Source organism: Chelmon rostratus, chromosome 21 (assembly GCF_017976325.1).
Source record: "Chelmon rostratus isolate fCheRos1 chromosome 21, fCheRos1.pri, whole genome shotgun sequence".
Lineage (NCBI taxonomy): Eukaryota > Metazoa > Chordata > Actinopteri > Chaetodontiformes > Chaetodontidae > Chelmon > Chelmon rostratus.
In genome coordinates, this window is record NC_055678.1 from 22,910,857 (window position 1) to 22,933,595 (window position 22,739).

Consider the following 22,739-nt stretch of genomic DNA (forward strand, 5'->3'; position numbering starts at 1 on the left):
AGTGGAGAGAAGCGACCTACGAGTAGAGGGAAGTCTGCCCGCAAGATCCGTCTCCATCGTTGTTGTTTTTTGGTAATAATGACCCCTAAAATATGGAGAACATAAACTAGCCGTTTCACACTATCGGAAGATATCGATATTATAGGTCTTCGTCCCTCCGAAAGATACAAAAGGAATGGTGAAAATTGTAATGTTACAGAAGGAACTAGGATTCAGGGGGACGGGGGAGTGTGAATCAAGAGGGTTGTGAACAAGTCTAGAGAGGTGAGCTGTTTGCAGAGGTAACCTAAAACAAAAGGTCAAAGGCTGAACATTTAGGATAAGCAACGTTAATTACCAAGGTACCAAAGAAGCAACAGACGTAGCGTTAGCTACTAGCGAAATGGAGCTGAGAGTGGGGAACCGGTACAGACTGGGCAGAAAAATCGGAAGCGGGTCTTTCGGGGATATCTATTTAGGTAAGTAAAAAATGTCGTCAGCTTGTTCATGCCATCACTAAACAGATTCCGAGTCCAAATTACATTACATTCATGTCATGTTTGTAGCAACCTCCATGTACGTCAGTAAGCTACTTGTTAACTCACTTTTCCTTACCGCTGTCTTGCCAGCTGATATTACAAAGCAAGGCGATGTCAGAGTTGAAATACCTCGACCGACTTGTGGCACTACAGGCATTATAGAAAATCTAGGTAAAACGGCCGATTTTAGCTGACCCTGTTTTACATTAGCTCAGTGAAAACTTCTTTTCTGCTGTCTTAGACTAATCGCTGTAAACAGTGTGTAACCTTATTGTTTAAGCAGAGCAAAGCTGGGTATGCAAAAATCCAGCAAATTGTAGTTGTTTGCCAAGGGCAGTGGTGGACACAGATCAGATTAAGTAACAGTAGCAATACCACAATATAATATACTTATTTACAAGTGAAAGTCTTACATTCAAAATCTTACTTAACCAAAAGTACAAAACTATTAGCATCAAAACATACTTATGACCCAAGGTGCAGCATGGCATTTCAGAATAATGTACATCATATTAATGTATTGTAATCATTGTTCATTCATCACTTTAATGTTGCAGACGGTGAAGACAGGGCTCGTTTAGTTAGTTATATTGCTGCGTAGCTTAATCTATAATAATACATCAATGTTTCAGTTGATTTTTATTTTATATTAATACTGTGATTCTGCATAATTAGTAGTTATCAGTTATCAAATAAATGCAGTGGAGTAAAAAGTACAGTATTTTCTCCCAAATATAATTCAATAGAAAAAACTCAATTACTAGTACTTGAAAATTGTACTAAAGTACAGCACTTTAGTAAATGTACTTAACTACGTTCCACCATTGGCCAATAAATATACAGTTCAAGTGGAATGAGACACTGGACAGTTACCATGGACACAACTCACTTGTCATTTTAGCCAGTGAAATATGTAGGCAGTTATGTGAATGAGTTGTCTAAGCTTGATCCCTGTTGTCTGTCATCTAATTCCATTTCTAAAGATGACAGTAGCTAGACAGCGACACAGTTCTTCCATGTTCTAGTGTACCTAGTAAAACCCAACTTACCACCCATTTTCAGTTCGACAAGGTTTCTTCTTTTAGTTTACAGTAGTCGTGTGATAACGCTTGTGATCACACTGGGCACACTGTTTTTTCCAGTTAATTAAGGCATCAGTCACCTCTCAAACAAAATAGACTTTGAAGATTTAAAGCTGTATATATAAGTTATCTGGGTATCCATAGAGGATGTGTAGCATACTGTGCAACATTGCAAAAGTCTCACATTTTACCATTCATATGTCTGTTAGACTCTTTGTAAAGGCTCTGCATTTTGTCACTGTTGAAAAGAATAGAATATAAATATACTGTAAAGTATCAGATCAACACAACAGTCCACTACTCTGGCCTTTGATGAATAAAGATTTATTGGGGCATCACAGCCAAAACCAATGGTGCAATAGCAATAAGTGATAGTTGCATAATAGGAGGACAAAAAACGGTAATCAAATCAGGGATGGGTGTATTGAAAAACAGTAGTTAGTTTATTAAAACTGTAACCTGAATGTTTGACTTTTCCACAAAATGCTGTCTGATTGATCCTTTTATCTCAGAACATCTCGCATTATTATATTTTAATGATAGCGCAGTCAGTGAATGTCAGACAACCTTTTCATACCTAAGCAGTCACCTAGTGTTTCTATAGTGGTGACAAACAAAGAAATGTACATACAGTATTTGAGTTAAATGAAAGCTCCCTGTGCTTTTCTGGGAAAAATATTATATTTTGTATAACTCCATTTACGAAATTCAACATGTTAAAAAATTCTTAAATGCCTACAGAAACACATTACACTAGAAACACAAGATAAAAGGCATCATATGTTGTTGTTCTTCCTGTCAGTTCGGCATCAATATAATCCATTGAGATAAACTGCATTCTCATACTAACTTTACAGATTTTGTCGCCTTAACTAATTTTACATAAGACTTTTCCCCAGCCAGGGAAATTTGGGTATGCAGGCAGCATGTCATAGCATGTGGAAAACAATTAGAGATCGACTGATATGGGTGTTTCAGGACCGATATGATTATTAGTACTTAAGGATAACCGATATTTGGGGCCGATATTAATTTGCAGTAAAGGTGTAAAAATTTGGCGTAAAATTTTGAATAATACAAACACTTAACTCTGTTTAAAAGCCTAAAGCATGTTTATTTAACCAAAAAATAATTCCTAGACTCAGGAGCATCTCTTATAAAGTTGAATAAAAACTTAAATAAATAGCTACCTGAAATGTTTCCACAGTCAATAAAGTAACATTTAAATATAGCTGAAATTACTTGTCTTTCTTTTAAGTTCAAACACATCAAAAGTACATGGAGTTAAGAAGCTCAGCATCAACTCTTGTAAAAATAAACAAAAACTTATATAATAGCGCCCTGAATTTTATACTCAGTAAAGTAAAATTTCACAATAAGTGAAATGACTTTGAACTTTGTTTTAAGTTGGAAAAAGTGCAAGAGTTCAGCAGCAACTCTTGTAAAGTTTACTCTCTCACACACACACTTCTTACTACTATCACTATTTCCATATCGATATTATCAGCAGCCTTGTTGCAGGGGATTAAACCAGCTGTTACCAAATGAAACGCATAGGACCAGAAAGCTCACAGCAACGTTAGTAGTTGTGAGTTGTAAAGTTTTTCATGTGTCTTTCACGCAAACACTATTCTCTACACAACAGACATTCTCCCATTGAGTCTGCTGAGCATTTAGAGCAGGACCGGCGAGCTAATGTTATGCTAAAAGTTAGTCAGCCTTCATCTCAGTGTACTTCCCTGCAATAAAACAAGACTGAATTGAATTTCTTACTCTCTCTCACAATCACACACACAGGCTATCATGGACTGTTTCTACATCAATATTGCCAACAGCATTGTTTCAAATGATTCTCAGACATATTGGGAGGTACTACGAGCTAGCAAAGCTGCTGCCCCTGTTTACTCTGCTCTTAACATTATGTTATTGTATTAGTTGTGAGCTGTAGAGTTTTTCATGTGACTTTCACGCAAACACACACTATTATCCACATTGCGTACATTGTCCCCATAGCTAATACATAAAGTTTAGAGCCAGACTGGCGAACTGTTATGGTAGTAACTTTTCAGCCTCCACCTTAGCGTGCTTCCCTACAATATAACAAGTAAATTGAGTTTTTTTACATGCTCTCTTTCAATCACACACACACACACACACTTTTACTATCACAGACTATTTGACTGTCTTTATCCTACACTAAGAGACAAGACAAATACTTTCCTATCTGCAGTAGTATCAAGCTGTCTAGTCTGCCCCTGTCCAAATATAGTTCATGAAACATGAAATTAGACATCGTAGCAGTGGATATTGAAAAACTTTGGCAGATAAAAATGAAGCTTTAGTTAAATGCCACTAGTTTTTGTGATTTTGATGAACTGATACTGTAAAAGTTGTCCTTTTCCAGGCACAGATATTTCAGTGGGGGAGGAGGTTGCCATTAAGTTGGAATGTGTGAAGACCAAACACCCCCAACTCCACATCGAAAGCAAGATCTACAAGATGATGCAAGGAGGAGGTGACATGTCAGCTCACATGCTGGAATCCTTTTTTTTCCATTCGACTTCTGTCGATCATAAGTATTCACCCCCTCTGATGTTTTACCCTTTTATTGCTTTCATAAATCAATCATGGATTGATGGACCTCTATTGAATTAGACCATTAAAAAGGAGGTGAATAATTGTGCAAACAATTATTTTTATTTATATAATTTTATTTCATTAACATTACTTTATAGAAATCTGTTTTCACTTTGACATTAAAGAGTTTTTTCCAATAAATTTTTGTGTTAAAGGATAACTTTCGTTTTTTACAACCTGGACTTTATTTGTAGCATTAAATACGACCATTTAGACACCCAGACAACTTTGGTGGCATTTGGAGTCGTTTTGAAGAAATTAGCCCCAGAAGAGCGGCGCTAATATCCATATAATGCGAGTAATTGGGGCAGCCGTTTGTTGTTGTTTGGCCAGCTGTTCCTCTCTCTGCCTCCTCGTCCTCCTTTCAACGAGCTCCTCGTCCGTGTACTCTGGCTCAAAACGGTGAGGACATCCATCGTAAACAAAGTCATCATCCACCACCTCAGAGTCGGAAAAATATTCATCCATTTTGTGAAAAATAACAGTCGCAAACTACAGCTAAACTAGCCGACCGCCGCAGAGTTAGCCATGTTGTGGCTGGTTGCTCGCAGCACGCGGCGCTCGAAAATGACGTCATCCACGTCAGAAGTAGTTGTCTAGAGACACTGGATGTTGATAACATGCCACCACGGGCTCAGAGGGGAATAGCTATTGGAATATGAACGAGTTTCGCCGCAGATTATGCGTTTATAGAGGCTACGCACGGGTGCCCCAATTACTCGCATTATACGGATATTAGCGCCGCTCTTCTGGGGCTAATTTCTTCAAAACGACTCCAAATGCCACCAAAGTTGTCTGGGTGTCTAAATGGTCGTATTTAATGCTACAAATAAAGTCCAGGTTGTAAAAAACAAAAGTTATCCTTTAAAAAAGCTAAATTTTATTGACCATGATTGATTTATGAAAGCAATAAAAGGGTAAAACATCAGAGGGGGTGAATACTTATGATAGGCACTGTATATTTTATTCTGCATTTTGAGACTTGTATTTTTCTACTACTTATCTTCTACTTCTACTCTATTGCTTTTTTTTTTTTTTTTTTTTTGACCAACTGCCATTACCTGCTGCTTGTAACAACCGAATTTCCCCTGCTGGGGAATCAAGTGTATCTTTTTTACCCCAGTTGTGCTTTGGTTAATATTTGGGTAAACTGTGTAGAAATTGTTTCCCCGTTTCTAAATAACCCCCCTCTATAAGGCAACCAAAATTAATTTGACAAGTTAATATAACATTTTCTTGACCCTTTAAACCATAATAGCGTATGTGGAGGAATGAAATGGTGGCTCAGCTATTAGTACGACTTTTAGTGGCATTACAGAACAGTTTGTTTGCCCCCTGCCCCCCTGAATAGAAGGAGCAGGATAGAAAACAGTCATAGTGCAGACTGCTAAGAATGACATTACTGATGTAAAACCCCACACACATCAGCAAATGCTTGATTTTTTGCCTGATGATCCTACTGTAGCCAGCCTCACGTCTTGCTTGTTTCAAGGGCCTTTTGCCTTCAGCCTTGTCTTCAATAAATAAGACACATCTTCAGGAGGTGTTCCTAAGACTGCATTGTTGTGTTCTTATCATTGTTATTGCATTAACTCCCATGTTTTTGCAGTGGGCATTCCAACAATAAAGTGGTGCGGAGCAGAAGGTGATTACAATGTGATGGTGATGGAACTGCTGGGGCCCAGTCTGGAGGATCTCTTCAACTTTTGCTCCCGCAAGTTCAGTCTTAAGACAGTCCTGCTGCTTGCTGATCAGATGGTGAGACTGCCTACTCATGCCACACGCCATTTCTTTACCTTCTTACACATCCCACCCTACTTTTAGATAACATCATATTTCTACCACTAATCCAGAGCATCACCGATACATATCTGGAGTTAACTTGATATAGAGTTTTTTAGTGATTTTCTTTTTTCTCTAGCATCAATTTTGCAAAGAAAGTTGTGCCATTTTTATTTTTTTCAAGTCAGACCACTATATATGACTCGGTGGAGATGAAGGCCTTTTATTTATTGAGATTGCCCAGAGAAAGTATTGAATTAAATATACACTGCTCAAAAAAATAAAGGGAACATAAAAATAACACATCCTAGATCTGAATGAATGAAATATTCTTATAAAATTTTTAATCTTTACATAGTTGAATGTGCTGACAACAAAGTCACACAAAAATTATCAATGTAAATTAAATTTATTAATCTATGGATGTCTGGATTTGGAGTCACGCTCAAAATTAAACTGGAAAAGCACACTACAAGCTGATCTGTGATGTAATGTCCTTAAAACAAGTCAAAATAAGGCTCAGTAGTGTGTGCGGCCTCCACTTGCCTGTATGACCTCCCTACAACTCCTGGGCATGCAGGGGAACGGGCGGGCCAGTCCATAGCATCAATGCCTTCGTCTTGCAGGAACTGCTGACACACTCCAGCCACATGAGGTCTAGCACTGTCTTGCATTAGGAGGAACCCAGGGCCAAACACCAGCATATGGTTTCACAAGGGGTCTGAGGATCTCATCTCGGTACCTAATGGCCTCTGGCGAGCACAAGGAGGGCTGTGTGACCCCCAAAGAAATGCCACCCCACACCATTACTGACCCACTGCCAAACCGGTCGTGCTGGAGGATGTTGCAGGTAGCAGAACATTCTCCAAGGAGTCTCCAGACTCTGTCATGTCTGTCACATGTGCTCAGTGTGAACCTGCTCTCATCTGTGAAGAGCACAGGGCCCCAGTGGCGAATTTGCCAATCTTGGTGTTCTCTGGCAAATGCTAAACGTCCAGCTTGCATTGATGTGCCATCCTGGATGAGCTGCACTACCTGAGCCACTTGTGTGGGTTGTAGACTCCGTATCATGCTACCACTAGAGTGAAAGCACCGCCAGCATTTAAAAGTGACCAAAAAATCAGCCAGAAAGCATAGGAACTGAGAAGTGGCCTGTGGTCACCACCTACAGAACCACTCCTTTATTGGGGGTGTCTTGCTAATTGCCTATATTTGTGTGTGTGTGTGTGTGTGTGTGTGTGTGTGTATATATATATATATATATATATATATATATATATATATATAGCCAAACTATGAAAAATATTGCCATAAAAATATAATGGCAAAAATTGTAGAGAATTTCACAGTTTCACATAAATTGCACATGAATTGAAACTGCACATGGTGGGTATGGATAAAATAAGTACACCATTTACACTATTGCACAGTAATAAATATATATGTGTCACAGTGGAATACCAGTGTATAAGCATAGGTTGAGTTAGAGTGAAAACAAAATATTGCACAAGGTAATTTGTGTATGATGATTCACACATCAGTGCAAAAAAAGTTGAACACTCTGACAGCTGTTGGTACGAAGGACCTGCGGTGGCATTCCTTCTTGCAGAGTGGATGCAGCAGTCCGTTGCTGAAGGCGCTGCTGAGGGCCCCCACTGTGTCATACAGGGGGTGGGAGGGGTTGTCAGTGATAGATGTCGGCTTGGCTAACATCCTCCTCTCGGCTACGTTCTTGATGGTGTCCAAATGTGAAGAAGCATGTTTCCCTCGCGTCCTGAACAACCTTTAGAATAGCTGACCAATTTTCAAGTCATGGAAAACACATGGAGAATGAGCGGAAAAGTAAAATGTCCTGAAAATCTTGTGTTGTCCTGAAAAATTATTTCAACATTCTCCTGTTTTCCATGAGCTGAGAATAAACTAAAAGGCTTTCTGTCAGAGCTCCCCAAAACAGACAACATTGCCATCTGAAAGGTCTAAGTTATGTTCAGGATCATATTAACGCATGGTAGTTTATGGACAAAAGTATTTGGAATGGGCTCTTCTTGGTCATGCTCTGAAAACGCTGTGAATACATCCCCAGGTCACATCAAATTGTAGCCCATGCAGGTTGGATGACATTACAACTTAAGTGGCAGAAACTCTGAATGATGTAAGTTATTACGTTATCCTATATAAAAAATGTGTTGTTTTTTTTTCTTTTTCCAACACTCGAATGTTTGAGCTTATGTGCAGAATGATGTACTGTTTCAAAGTCTGTGCTGATTGAAAATCCAACTTGAAGCCTCTAATGCACAAACACTGAGAATTGATTGTTCAGTAAAGTAGGGTGCATCTCCTATAACAGGCATCACCAAATGGCGGACCGCGGTCCGGGTCCGGACAGAGTGAGTGGTCTGACCGGACCCACGAATCTCCGATCAATCTATGTACAAAATTTTACATGGAGCATTTTTCTGACGGTAGTGGGCGCTGCTACTCCAGTTAATACGGTAATAGCGCCGACACTCAGTTGAGCCAATCAAATCCTTTGTTTACCCTGCACAGCCAGTGCACCCAAAAGCCGAGAGGAAGACAGAGGGGAGAGCATGGCGTGCTCTAAAATGAGGAAGGTCGATGCGGAAAACTAGTTTTAATGATGAATGGACGGAGAAATTTATGTTCATTCTTTCAGCAGACAGCTCAAAACCAGTGTGCCTCATATGCTCCAAAACCGTTGCATTAATTAAAAGCGGCAACGTGAAGCGGCACTATGAAACGAGGCACGCCTCTTTTGAGCGAAGTTATCCCCTGAAGTCCGAGCTGAGAGCACGCAAAATATCCGAGCTCCGAGCCCAGTATGACAGGTCTACACGACTCATCATGCACATATTTACAGCCCAGCAACGTGCAAATGAGTGTTCGCTAAAGGTAGCGTGTGAAAGAGTGTTTGAAGGAAAACAAAAAGACGAAGTCTGTGAAAAAAAATCAGTCATCTTTAAAAAAGAGCCATTTTATTGTTTTGAACATGTTAACCCGTTGACCTTCAGCTCTCTTTAGGCATGGACTTGTTTAATTTAAAAAAAAGGTTGTTTAGTCAATGCTCTGTTTGCACTGTTCCTAAAGCAGACACTTTTTGTGACCTTTTTTACTTGAAGTGTAGGCCTTTAGAAATAGAAGCCTTAAATTTATTTGACTATGTAAGTGTACTTAAAACTGATAATACAATATTGAAAACCACAAACACAATAATACAAGTTGGTCTTCGGTTCGGACCTTTTTATGCTGAGGAACTTTAAGTATTGGACCTCAGTGAATTTTAATTGACTACCCCTGTCCTATAAAGTAGTTAAACCTTCAAAATGACACATGTTTGCATTACCATAAATTCAGGATTTGTTAATGAGGAAGAAGAAGTAGATATTATTTTAAGGATTTTAACAAGATAATGTACCTTTTATAGAAATACATATACATACATATATACAATAATAATATTGTAAATACAGGTTTAGTCAAAGAACAGTGCTTTATGTGCTTACAAAATGGCAGGAAGGGTTGTTTAATATAAGAAAAAAGGGGAATATGTTGGTGTATGTCGTGCTCTCCGTCTGTCTTACCAGCTAACTCATCACTGAAAATATCCTGGAATAGTCCTGGAAAATTATCTTTAGAAATTAGTGAAACCCCTGTTAAAGGTTAAAGTCACTGTGAACATTTTATAACCGGCCACTGTTAGCCAAATAGCAAAGGACTGCACGGCCACTAATGTTGAGTTTGCTACATTTCTTAGCTTTTTTTGTTTACTAGAATAAACTCTCAAAGTGTAGAGAAAGGAAATATTCGTCCAGCTATTTTCATTATTAAACGGAAAAACACATTGTATGCCCTCTGAATTCAAGTTTATCTTTTTCACAGAACTAATACTAGCTTAATTGCCTTGTTAACTCATCATAAAACACACTTCATTCAAACTCAACATAAACAAAGTAAAACTCACAAAACCTGTGTTTGTATTGCAATTTGACTGGTTGATGGAGGCATACAACCAGGCAGTAATTGTAGTTTCTGGTCATTATCTGAATAATCAAACCTTTAGCAATGTGTTTATGAGAACAGTAACATTACAATTACAAGTTTAGAATTGTGAATTCAGTCATAAGAAAAATAAATAACTTTAATAAATAAATTTAATATCAAAGGGAGGGCCTTTGTAGCCATATGATGTGGTTATAGCACATGCTGCCTGGTTGCAACGGTCACTGGTTCAATTCCAGGCTACCTTTAACCTCTGGCGACAGTTTCCTGCTTCTTTCAGCTGTCACATATCCAGTACAATCTACTGTAAATACGTTACCAAACCAATGGTTTGCTGTGATTAATGTCACAGTCATCAAATTTAGTCAGCTAACATTAATCTGCCCTTATCCAGCTATGGTGTGTGGAATGAGCTGTCAGACAGGTGAGAGTGGCTGCTAAGCCAGCACTTGGCAAATGCCTGCATATTAACATGGTGTAGTGACCTAATTTGTCTTTTATTTTGTTACTCTCCATGACAGATCAGTCGCATTGAGTACATTCACTCCAAGAACTTCATCCACAGAGATGTGAAGCCTGATAACTTCCTGATGGGACTGGGCAAAAAGGGCAACCTGGTCTACATTATTGACTTTGGCCTTGCTAAAAAATACCGTGATGCTCGTACACACCAGCACATCCCCTACCGCGAGAACAAGAACCTGACTGGCACTGCACGCTACGCCTCAATCAACACACATCTGGGGATTGGTAAAAAAAAAAAAAAAAATCAATACATTGTCTAAGCCAGTGTGACATGAACACATTAGCAATATATTTGAAGTTGTATTTCTGAGTGCAGTAATGATCATTTTTCTTCGTCTTTTCTCCATTCTTCTTCTTGTCTCTTCTCTCCCTCTACAGAGCAGTCGAGGCGCGATGACCTGGAGTCATTGGGCTATGTTCTTATGTATTTTAATCTGGGCTCACTGCCTTGGCAAGGCCTTAAGGCTGCTACCAAGAGGCAGAAGTATGAACGTATTAGTGAGAAGAAAATGTCCACCCCCATTGAGGTGCTTTGCAAGGGATACCCTTGTGAGTCTCAAATTCTTTTTTTTCAGCTTTCTTAATTTAAAATTAAGCTAAAATTATTTCATGTTTCATATTTACCAATGCTAATTAAGAACAGTCAGTCACTCCCATCAACTAAAAAAATGCTTTCTTCCTCTTTATCACAGCTGAGTTTGCAACCTACCTTAACTTTTGTCGCTCCCTGCGTTTCGATGACAAGCCGGACTACTCTTACCTTCGACAGCTTTTCAGGAACCTGTTCCACAGACAGGGCTTCTCATATGACTATGTATTTGATTGGAACATGCTCAAGTTTGTGAGTACTAATCTCAACATCTGAACAGTGTGTGGTTGATCAGCTACAGTGTATGTAAAAGTCTTTAAAGAGTTTGTGGATACCTAATTCATGGTGAGGTATTTGTGTTGATGCCTTGACATTTTATTTTAGATTAGCAAAAGGCAACACTGATACTTTGAGATTTAAATTATTTTGCCAATATTTTGCATTTGATGTGTTTGTTATATTCATATTAATTTTTCCCTCAGTGTGTTTTATTTTATTGTGGAAAAGCCTTTGAAACACATTTAAGCAGGGTAAACGGCCTGTTAAAAATCCCTCTACATCATATTATGATTGTTGCGTCAGACTGATATCAAAAAATGATACTAGTTATAGATGAATAAGCATTCTTGCTAGCTGTGCTAAGGAATTTAGAAGTCTTGTGTTGTAGCTGTCAGCCGGTCCACCACTTTGGGCAGCTATTTGGTGAATTGATGTAAATTTTGTAATGGCATTCATGCTCCCAAGAGGATAAATTCTACTAACTGTGATCCCCTGATACAGGGAGCCAACCGTGCAGCAGAGGAAGCAGAGAGAGAGCGTCGAGACCGGGAGGACAGGCTGAGGCACGGCAGAAACCCAGGGGCCAGAGGAATACCTGCTGCATCAGGACGTCCACGAGGAACCCAAGACGGAGCCCCGCTAACGCCAACCTCACACACAGGTCAGTTCCCTTGGGCTTGCCTCAGCCCCTCTGGACTCGACTGCTATCAGTACTGTAAAAATCATCAGTATCATGGGAAGCGTTTCATGGTTTTAAGATTTCAAGGCTAGTATTCAGTGGTTTAAAATAACATTGTGGAAATAGGTTATATGTTGGGTTCAGTTCAGTGAGTTCAGTTACTTATGATTGCAAAATCAACAATTGTCAGGTTTCCTGATTTCTGTTGTAATTTAATACAGTATATAGTCACTACAAATATGAAGCAATATAAATATAAATGCAGTTTTACCTACTGCATGACCACTATGTTTTTCTACCAAACCAACAACCAAAAAGATCAAAAAACAAGCCAACTCTGTATCTTACAACGCAAACTCACCTGAACAGGCCGCATGGTCCCAAAGAGAGACTCTAGCTGGCCACACCCCCACCTTATCTAAACTTCCTCTTCCTGGTTCTCTTCCTTCACTTTAACCTCTTCTCCCTAGGCATGCATGTCCTCTGCCCCCCCCCTCCCTCACTGTCCCTATTTCACCCCCCAACTACTATTATTTCTCCTGATCCACATCCACTGACTAGACCTAGCAGCCTCATCTGACATCTCCCTCACTGTCTTCCTTAAATTTTGCCCATGCACTCCCAGCTCCCTCAACAGTGAAACAGCTGACCCTGCAACAAAACCTCTACACCCCACTTCAACCGGACAGACCCTGGTCTTCCATCCCCTCTGCTCAGATTCTGTCTTTAAATCTGCATACTTAGTCTTCTTCCTTTCATAAGCTGCCTCCACTGAATTTTCCCAAGGGACTGTTAACTCAATAAAAAACACAGTCTTTTTACTCATTACTTATTCTACTGTGACATATACGTGTGTGTGTGTGTGTGTGTGTGTGTGTATATGTATACATATTTTTTTTTTAGATATTTTTTCTCTTTTATAGTCCTTCGTATAAAATGTACATATATAGTCAGCTTTTATTTTGTATTCTGTATTACTGTTGCGATTTTTTTTTTTCCCAACTGCTGTTACCGGCTGCCTGTAATACCCAAATTTTCGTGGCTGGTCTGTCTTATCTTCAATTATGTCATGATATCCATTCCCTCAAAAGTAGATGATGTGATGATGTTGATGGTATTCTTTGTTTTTTGGTCTCTGATCTCCAGCAAACACATCCCCTCGACAGGTGTCTGGTATGGAACGTGAACGAAAGGTTAGCATGCGACTGCATCGCGGGGCTCCTGTCAACGTTTCATCCTCAGATCTAACAGGGCGGCTGGATACCTCTCGCATGTCCACCTCACAGGTACAAGACATCCCTGTGACGCAGGAGAAAGCTGTGGCAGGTCGAATTACATTTTAAAGTTCATGAAACTTTGCTTTCATGAAAGTCTGTATCTTGCCACTTTGTAGGATCGTTAGATATTGATGATTACTTGAGTGGAGTTTTTGTCTACATGATTTACAAAAGACTGGTATGTAGTGGATAACACAGGACTCAGAATCAGAGCTGCAGAAGAAACTCTTGATGCTCGTCTGACAGCACACCAGACTAATGTTTCTTAATAGAGAAACTATTCTACTATTCACCCAGTTTTCTCTAATTGTGTGGTTGGTGCTGGATGTGGGTTCTGAATGGGTTCTGACATATTGGGCCTTCTCTCTCCCTTCCCCCAACCTCAGAATAGCATTCCCTACGAGCATCACGCCAAGTAGACGCTCGCCACGTCCTTGTGTGACGGCGGCAACACTGGGTGAGTCCCGTCCCTAAAACACCAGGGATGCATGGGTCTAAACTCCAGTTCCACATTGTGTTTCCTCAGAGTCCCGTGTTCAGTCTTGGTCCCAGCATGTTTCACTTCCAGTCTAGTGTCTGTCATTTTATTTAAGACAAATTCAATGCTCTCATAGACAAGGGGCAAAGGAAGACAAGAAGATAACATATGGTGTGCATGAGATTAGATGCGCAGCATTACAAGGTTCAGTTGGGGAGGCATGGGGCCACAATAGTGACACCTCAGTCAAGTCACAAACCTAAATTATGTGTACTTCTTTCATTTCAGCTCAGTGTGAGAATCTTTACTGCCTTTTGCTGAGATTTTTGGCTGCACTAATTTCTCTTTTCTGTTTCAGCAAGGCCAGGGCTTAGACCCTCCACAGTTGTCATTACCAGTTTCTGAATTGAATGACATGCTAACGTGCTGACAGAATCAATTTTTTTGTGTGTTTTTAGCTGGGACCAGAGAATTAAGTTAATTAAGTTGAAACAGATTGCTGATGCTTTTTTGCCTGTTATTGTTCCTTGTGAAGTTTGCTGGAAGTTATGTAATGTGGCCCCTGTGTATTTTATGTAGAGTGAGCACTGTACCAGACAATTTGGCCTTATGTGCTCTAAAGAATTCAGCATCTAGTTCCACCAATCATAAGGAAAAGGAAATAACGTGACTCACAGGCAAACCAACTTTAAAAGTGATGCATTTACTTTAACTGCTGTGTAGTGCAACAAATTTGTGCCGATACAAAGAATCCACATCTGCATGTAAGCAAAGAAACTTTAAAGGGTAAATTTAAGAGTGGAATTTGGTCTGGTGCTCGAATGACAATGTATAAATGGGCAAGATGCGATGAAATCCAATTTTGGTTAACCAATTTGGTTAGAAGTCAATTGGTACAATTCTTTCAGCGTTTGGACTGGGCCTTTTCACTCCCACTGTCATTCAAATAGAACTGGAAAATTATCAAGAACAGCCTGTCCTAAGCTAAATCAAAATGATAATGCAAACTTGAAAATGATCCAGCCAAGCATGTGCAGCTATAATGCACCAGCTCAACAAGGGTCGATTTCTTCAGCCCCACCTGTGAAAAGAAAGTAAAACCAAATATGTGTTGTTTTCTGTTCATTTGGCTTTGTATGAGTAAAAAAGAATGATACTTAGAAGGTCCTAGATCTCTTTTTATTGTAGTGGTGAAATTATATTTACAGCTTCTAATACAGACTGATTGCAACTTATTTACTGTATTTTCCGCACTATAAGGCGCACCCTCAATGAATGGCCTATTTTAAAACTTTTTTCATATATAGGGCGCACCACATTATACCGCATAGAAAGAAACTACCGTACTGTGGTGTCTGGGGTTGCGTTACGCATCCACTAGATCAGGGGTCGGCAACCCGCGGCTCCGGAGCTACATGCGGCTCTTTCATCCCTCTGATGCGGCTCCTGAAAATAATTAATGAGCATTTATTTAAAATGTATTTTGTAAGTTTTGAAACAAACACAGTGCATGCTCACAGATGACAGTTTATCCTGCGTAAAGATGCAGATGATGGCGCACAGCGCTGATGTGCAGACCCTGTGCGCTGAGGTTCAGGAGCTATTATATAATATAATTATATAATTATAAGGCGCACTGTTGGTTTTTGACAAAATTAAAGGCTTTTAGGTGCGCCTTATAATGCGGAAAATACGGTACTTACTAACTAAACTGCGTTAGAAGTTCCACATGCACAGGTAATGCTCCTCTGCGCATCAGTGAGGAGCTGTAGTAGTAGGCAAGGAATACATCTAGGCTACAAATGCAGCCCCATGATCATTAAGAATTTGTGAATCCCTTGTAACATATTCAGGTCCAAGATCTGCTGTGGCTTTCAGTAGAATTTAGTCGAATGACATATTATGAAGCTCTAAGTGTTTTTTTTTTGTATGGTCTCCCCTAAGATTGTTTGTTTAGATTGTGACATGTTCATTGGCAGTTGTTCTGGCAACAAACAGTTTTAAAGTGGGAAATGGCATGAAATGCTTTGCAGTGATTTCTACCATAACACGCTTGCACTTTGGGCACACTTACATGTTTTACTTATGACATTTTGGAGTTTGTAGATGAGCTCATGAAGATTTAATATTGCAGTGTCTGTGTTATTCCCACATCTTCATAATTATGTTGCTTCCGGACCATCATAGCAACTGACCACTGATGCTATTTTGATGTCAAAACTTTGAGACTCGAGGTATAAGACCGGGAAAATATGCACATTGGTGAAGTTGGCCTTTCTAACATGTTGTTAGTTGTTCAGGTTGTGAAAGAGTGTATTTTAACTTAAACCGTGATCTTTTCTGAAACCCTACCATACCAAGTATTTTTGATGCTTAAACCTAACCAACTAGTTTTGTTGCCTAAATGTAATCAGGTAGTTTTGGATGCAGTCCACTTATTATTTTCAGTTTTCTTTATTAGTTTGGTTACGTTTAGGCAACAAAACAACTTGATTAAATTTATGCAGCAAAAATAACTAGTCAGCAATATAACAATATGTAACACACAGGGAATGAATCCCTCTCTCTCGGGTGAAATTCCTCTGCTTGACCCATTGATCCATTATGGCCTGCTCCCTGTGCAGACTGTGTTGCTTTTTGGTCAGTTGCAATAATGGTCCCGGAGCAACATTAATTTTGATGTTGTAGGAATAACACCAACAGAACCTCTTTTTTTCTAATCTTTTATTTAGAAATGTTACTAATATGATCAACGGAAATATTTAAATTGGAGGATAGCAAAGAAAGGGTAAAATAACCCATTGGTAACAAACACAGTAATAAATCATAAAGCTGCTATTTTCATCCTACTCTCAGACCACGGGGCATGGCTTCAGTCTAGCCAAACATTACGAAGAAAAAGTTCAGACATCAAGCTAGGCTGCTGGGATGAATTGTAGGCTTAATAACTCACCCTCATAATCGTGGACTTAATTTAATATGTACAAGCCGTTCTCCCATTTACTGGTGGGTGAAGGTGAAAGTGTGTTGTTGACATTTATTTGTGGTAAATCTTAAAGGCATACCCAAAGATATGCCATCGTCGATGCTATAAGCTATGGCATCAAACCGTGAGCAGACTTGACTCAGAGGAAACAACGTCAGTAGAATTTAAATGATTGTGTGCTCAAAGCTCTGCCATTTGTCCCCCCTTCATCAGATTTGAACAAATCTCTGTGTTTATTCTGGAGATAGTGCAAACTCACTCTGGATTGCTCAAAGGCATCTTGAGTTATAAATTCAGTGGTGGAAAAATCCATAATGGCAGACTTCTAGGGTCCAAGAGGCGTGTTTATAGTTTCAAGTCAGTTGGACTTAATGGTGTTAGAGACATGGCCTTTCCACATTTAATTGAGCTCATGTTTTTTGGGAAGCACTTGAGTTTCATGTTTCTAGCTCATTCCAGCTCATGGCAATTTTAGACACTGTGGCAGATAACAAGTGGTAATAAGGTTAAGAACAATAATAATGATGAACTGGAACAACCACTAAGTTTCTGCCTGTTCAGGGCTCGAGCTCTTTATGTGCTTACCGCGAGTATAAGCCAACGTGTCGTTGTGTCCCCTGGATAAATAGAGTGAGCAGTGTTGGGCTTAAGTCCATCTGTTTTTGTATAAAACTTTCAAAATGTTTTCTCTGAAAGACTCTTAGCTGCCTCTCAGCTTTGTAAATCATTTGGTGATATATGATGCCTGACCATTTCTCCTGTTGTAACTTTGCAACAATAAATAACATGTTTTTCTGCCATCTTGAAACTTGCAAAATCCTGATACATAGCCACCCCTGGCCTCTCATCTGCTACCCCTTGTTTCACTCTAGCCCCACCCAGGATTGCTTCTTTAGGTGTGTTATGCATGAAACCCTGCCTGAATTCATGTTTCTGAATTCTATGACTATCATAGGTACACTGCAGTTCCACAGCGGAAATGCTCAGCTTTGGCAATGACTTCCTATTTTGCGCCTATGTCTTGCAGCATATAAGAAACACCAGAAGAACATGTTTTACAAGGTCAAAAACCTAACTTTAGTAGTAAAAGTAAGTAAAAGGCTTACACATTGTCCCAAGTTAGTTTGTGGGGATGCACTGGCAGTGACGAAGAAGGCCAATCATGCGTCATTACAGTTACAAACATGCTACACTGGATGAGCTTCAAGGACAAATGTGCTTGGAGTTAACACTCTCCAGCAGAGTTTTGATGCCCAACAAGCCTTCATGGTGGACACTACCAAGTACTTCTCAGAACTGAACCTCAAGCTCCAGTTGCATCTCAGCACTCTGCTATTGAGAAATCATTTGAAGCCAAATTATAGTTGTGGCAATAGCAACTGGAAAGGGGTACCATTGTGCATTTTCCTACTCTGCAAGAACAAAAGCCTACTTTAACATGCGAATATGCTAGTGAGTGTGAAAAGTCCTTCAGGCATTAGGTGAGAGTTTTCAGAACATAAAATGTATACAAAAAGAACAACATATTTGCTTCACCTAAATGTGGAACCAGCTGATGTGCTCAACAAGCTACAACATAAAATCATTGAGCTGCAAAGCAACAATCTACTACTTAGAGCAGTTCTTTTCAAAAGTGACTCTTTTCAATACTTGGTTCCTCTCAAGACTGACTGACCCAAACCTGGAAACCTAGTAGCATCATCATCACTACCATCTGACATCAGACGCCCTGCTAAAGATGGGCAGATCCAGTCAATGCACAGGTCAGTGTGATGTACAGTTAGGCTAGTGTAAGGACACACACAGGATTCACCACAAGGTGCAAACCATTAATCAGCCTCAAAAGTAGAAAGGCCGACTTGACTTTGCCAAAAACACCTGAAGAAGTCAGCCTATTTAACGCATGTTTTTCTAGGTCGTGGTTTGAATTTATCTCAATCTTCTGAATTAGGATGTCACTCAAAAGAAGTTATGAAATACTCTCCCATGCCAGAAAATATTGGGATATTATTATTAACAATAATCCAGTATCCCTGGTAACAACCCTGCTGCTGTTCCTCAAATTGTGCAAATTGGGCAGTTTGTCTAATTCAAAGACTGAATATATGTGTTATCCAGAAGCAGTGATTGTACAGAGAAGCATGCAGGATAAGCCATTTTGAACCAATATGATGATGTTTGTCTTGACCATTTTGCTTCCTGTCTTGTGTTTCCTCTAGATGGTGTCCGTTGTACCACCTGCTGGTCTTCATCTTCTAGTTCCTCGATGAGCCCCCACAGTGCAACCTGGCAGACCAAGCTATGAAGCAATCTGACTCCTAATACTACCACCACAACTATTAATTATTACTACTAGAGCTACTATTGGAAGCCAGCTTCTGACTCAGCACAAACTGCTTTGTGAATGACTACTCACAGCACTGCTGCCTCTTTCAGAATCAGCTGTCACTGGGCAGTGCTTTGTCCAGTGAAAACATGGCAACCCAGCAATCTTTTGTAGGATATTGACTGGCTGACGAAACAGCAGTTATCGACACTGGCTCCTCCTTCCTCTGAGGAAACTTTTGTCATTGACGACCCTACATTTCCACTGTCACTGTCTGCTATTCAAACTGACCCACTGTACATATAAGTATGGGTAGCTTTTGGGGTGTGAAGTTTTAGTTTTGGTATTTACAGTGTTCACTCTCTCCTTCCACCAGCTGCTTTTCTTGTTTTTAACAATCACCACCACTGATAGCTCTATTCAGTATCTGTAAAACTCATTGGTATTTAATAAAAGAAACTACTACTTTGCATGTTCTAGAGGTGAGTCTTCAGATTCAGGTGTGGAACTTAAGTACTGGTTGAACCCATGAACATATCAAAAATATGCTTTGGTAGCTTGGGTGCAAAAGGTTGGGTATTCACCCATTTGTTATTCTGTCTGTTCTCCAGACTCTGGTGTATTGTCCAATGAGCCTTGTTCTCTTTCTAGCGTTCTGTGCAAAGTAAGTGCACTTTGTGAGGGGAGCAAGGACATTATCTTGACATAGTTTACCAGATGTCCATTCACTGTATACAGATGAAACATTCTCATTTTTGTTATTTGTATTGTTTCAATCTGTGAATTTCTTGTAATAATGATGTGTAAATGTTTTTTCATGTTTGTTTTCACTGAACTGTGGGGATGAGAAGATGATGTCTAAGCTTGGTCCAGGAACCAAGCTGCTGCAGGTTTGTGCTGCCCCAAATGTGGTAGTTTCTTATCTTTCTGCTCCTTCAGAGCCATGGAGTTAATACAGAAAGCAGTCTTGTTGGCTCGCTGAATGTGAAAGACATCTTGTATGACAGCTACTGCTCTCTGTATGAGATGTTAAGTGATCCTGCACCAGTATCATATATTGTCATGGGCATGGAAAACACATTCTTTATGACAACATCAACAACTATTGAAATGACTCTGTTGAGAGGAAAGCTGACCATCTTTTCACAGGCTTTTCCACCAGCAGTGTTATGTTGTGTTATTTTTTTAATATATATATATATATATATATGTATATATATGTAGCTCAACTTGCCATAGTTTTGGCTATGATGAATGACTTTACCAAGCCTGTTGTAATTATTTCTTGCTGCTGCTCTTTCTGTAGTTTTTGATTTTGACTTTTGACCTCTTTGGTCAGCTGCTCTACACCTATTGAATTATGTAAGCAACTAGATCAGCAAGAGTTACTTTCTCACATTTATATTTGGCACTGTATTTGTGTACTTAAACTGTAAATAAATGAGCAACTTGTACCTTTTATGCCATTACTTTAATACCGCCTGTGAATGAATCAGTTGATCATGTTGATAGAACTTTAATTTGCACATATGGGTTATACGAATTTAGACAGCTGGAAAATCTGCTCTACTGTCTGATGACTTGAGGAATTCGACTAGTAGTGCACAGTCAAAAATAATGTCAAAAAGCTTGGAGCTGACACATTTCATGTGAATGTAAGTATGTTGCTGAATGGTACAAATATGTATTTTTTTTCTCACCAGAAAACGTATTTATTTGGGAAAAATCAGGCACTACATGCCTGTGATGTACTTGCCCTCTTGTGTTGGTCTGTTGAGCATTATATTGAACAGATACACAGAAGGCACATAGATCACATCATCTGGCATCACACCAACACAAGACAGCAACTCCCAGTGTTGTAGCATTAAGTCAAACCTTTACAGAGTAGTAAAGACACCATAGGACATAAATTCGTCAGATGATGAAGTTTTTCAATTGTCCTACAGATAAATGTATCAGGCATCTGGATGAAGTCTCAGAAAGTAGCACACAGCAATCATGGAATAAACAAAAGAAAAATGTTTTAAATTAGAACGAGTGTACAGCTAGAGTATGTCATTCAGCTGCCAGGGTGCATGTTGAAATATTAAAGTTTATTTCTGCAACAAGTTTTTGAAAGTGAATTGTCCTATTGTGACAAACAATGTCAATACATACTTGCAATAAATAAAGCAAAAGAGTGCAACAAACAAACATTTGAAATTTGAGTGTGAAAAGTCATTCTTGAGCTTGGGGTATTCCCAAGTGGACCTTGAGTGAAGGTTTTTTATCAACCTATTTTGAGTCATTAAGGAAACCTGAAGTAGAATAGCTTGAGTCCTGAATGGAGAAAACAGGAAATATCTGAAAAAAAAAAATACTTATGAGAAAGGGACACAACATTTCTTTCCTCTAAAATGTCATGTGTGTCTGAGTACACAGCAGTATGGAGAGGTTATCATCTCTTATCTAGGTCTTATCTCTGTATCTTATGGTAACTCTCATTTAACTCCAGGATGTGCAGAATCTGATCAACATGTTGTTTTAGAACCAAAACAAGGGAAACCAGTTCTTAACAGTGAATCTTCTCAGCCTTGTAACATTATATTGAAATGGGATTTTCATCAAAAGGGTAGTATCAGCCCTCTTTTCGTACCATACTCCACAGTACTACAACAGTACTTTTAAGTGTATCCTCTTGGTCCACTCCTCTTTGTCTTTTCTCATTTGCTCATAATATTCTTCATAATGATGTGTTTTCCTCTCTACCCTCACCCCCCATCTCTTTCACAACCATCTCCTCCCCTGCAGTCACAGTGCTAACTTTTCCCTTCTCTTTTCCCTCTTTGCCTTCGTCATCTTCGTCACCTTCCACCCTACAGTTTAGCCCCTCTTTTTCTGCAGCAGTCTCATCCATCTCCATCATAGCCTCTGGATCTTCCTGTTTCCTTCTCATGCAAAGGATGTTACCCAGGGTGATGACAAAGGCTGACAATGTGACCTCGCAGCCCGCCAAAAGGAAGACATACATGTACTGATGGGTGGCATCCAAGAGGAGACCTGGTGGACACAAGTTGTTTCAGTATACATTACCATGAAGTTACCCATTAATAAAGGATAGATTAAAAAATGGTATGCTTGCTGATTTGTGCTAACAGGAATGCCTTCATGACACCAATAAACATTTGTCATTTTGTTCTATTTTCCCTTTACACAGCATTTCATCATGATGTCACAAAATAGTATGCAGTTTAATTTCAGTTTGACTAAAATCCAGAGCTGGCTTGTTTTAGTTGGTTAGATTTAGTGTGTTAACTGATTATTAATTGAAGCACTTTCCATCTGCCAAACTAAATTCAATTGTCAGTGGATGTTTTCTGAACAAAAATCTCCTGAGATTTGGGCAGGTTTTGAAAGGCCAGTTTAGAGCTAACAACACACAGGTGTGTGGCTTATGTAAGGGATAATGTATAGTGAGCAGGTTCCTATGGAGAAATAAACCCATACGGGATGATATCTGTTCATCCTGAACAATATCCCGCTTTGAACATGGCTTACTACTAAAGCATTCAATAATGAGGC

At 39.4% G+C, this 22,739-nt stretch overlaps 2 protein-coding genes across 3 annotated transcripts in view; one reads left to right on the forward strand and one right to left on the reverse strand.

Annotated features, from left to right (window-relative positions):
* On the forward strand, nt 1-20,650 carry csnk1db (casein kinase 1, delta b). Of its 2 annotated transcripts, XM_041962849.1 has the most exons (10): nt 1-458; nt 4,005-4,115; nt 5,847-5,995; nt 10,558-10,786; nt 10,940-11,110; nt 11,254-11,402; nt 11,931-12,090; nt 13,255-13,394; nt 13,772-13,842; nt 19,069-20,650. In XM_041962849.1, the coding sequence occupies exons 1-9, from the start codon at nt 383-385 to the stop codon at nt 13,802-13,804; spliced, it is 1,218 nt and encodes a 405-aa protein (XP_041818783.1). In that variant the 5' UTR covers nt 1-382; the 3' UTR covers nt 13,805-13,842; nt 19,069-20,650. The 2 variants fall into 2 exon arrangements, with proteins under 2 accessions (XP_041818783.1, XP_041818782.1); XM_041962848.1 differs by lacking the exon at nt 13,772-13,842.
* The window catches only part of LOC121624888 (monocarboxylate transporter 4-like), a 9,185-nt gene continuing 7,092 nt past the window's right edge, over nt 20,647-22,739 (reverse strand). The window contains exon 6 of the mRNA XM_041962847.1: nt 20,647-22,217. Within this exon, the coding sequence (XP_041818781.1) occupies nt 21,901-22,217 (317 nt within the window). The 3' untranslated portion in view covers nt 20,647-21,900. The remainder of the gene's footprint in view (nt 22,218-22,739) is intronic.

Bases quoted from the DNA above. Each gene is read 5' to 3' on its own strand.
- csnk1db (XM_041962848.1), top strand. From the start codon at position 383: ATGGAGCTGAGAGTGGGGAACCGGTACAGACTGGGCAGAAAAATCGGA. The intron at 459-4,004 runs GTAAGTAAAAAA...GTCCTTTTCCAG, and splicing joins TTTCGGGGATATCTATTTAG to GCACAGATATTTCAGTGGGG. The intron at 11,111-11,253 runs GTGAGTCTCAAA...TCTTTATCACAG, and splicing joins GCTTTGCAAGGGATACCCTT to CTGAGTTTGCAACCTACCTT.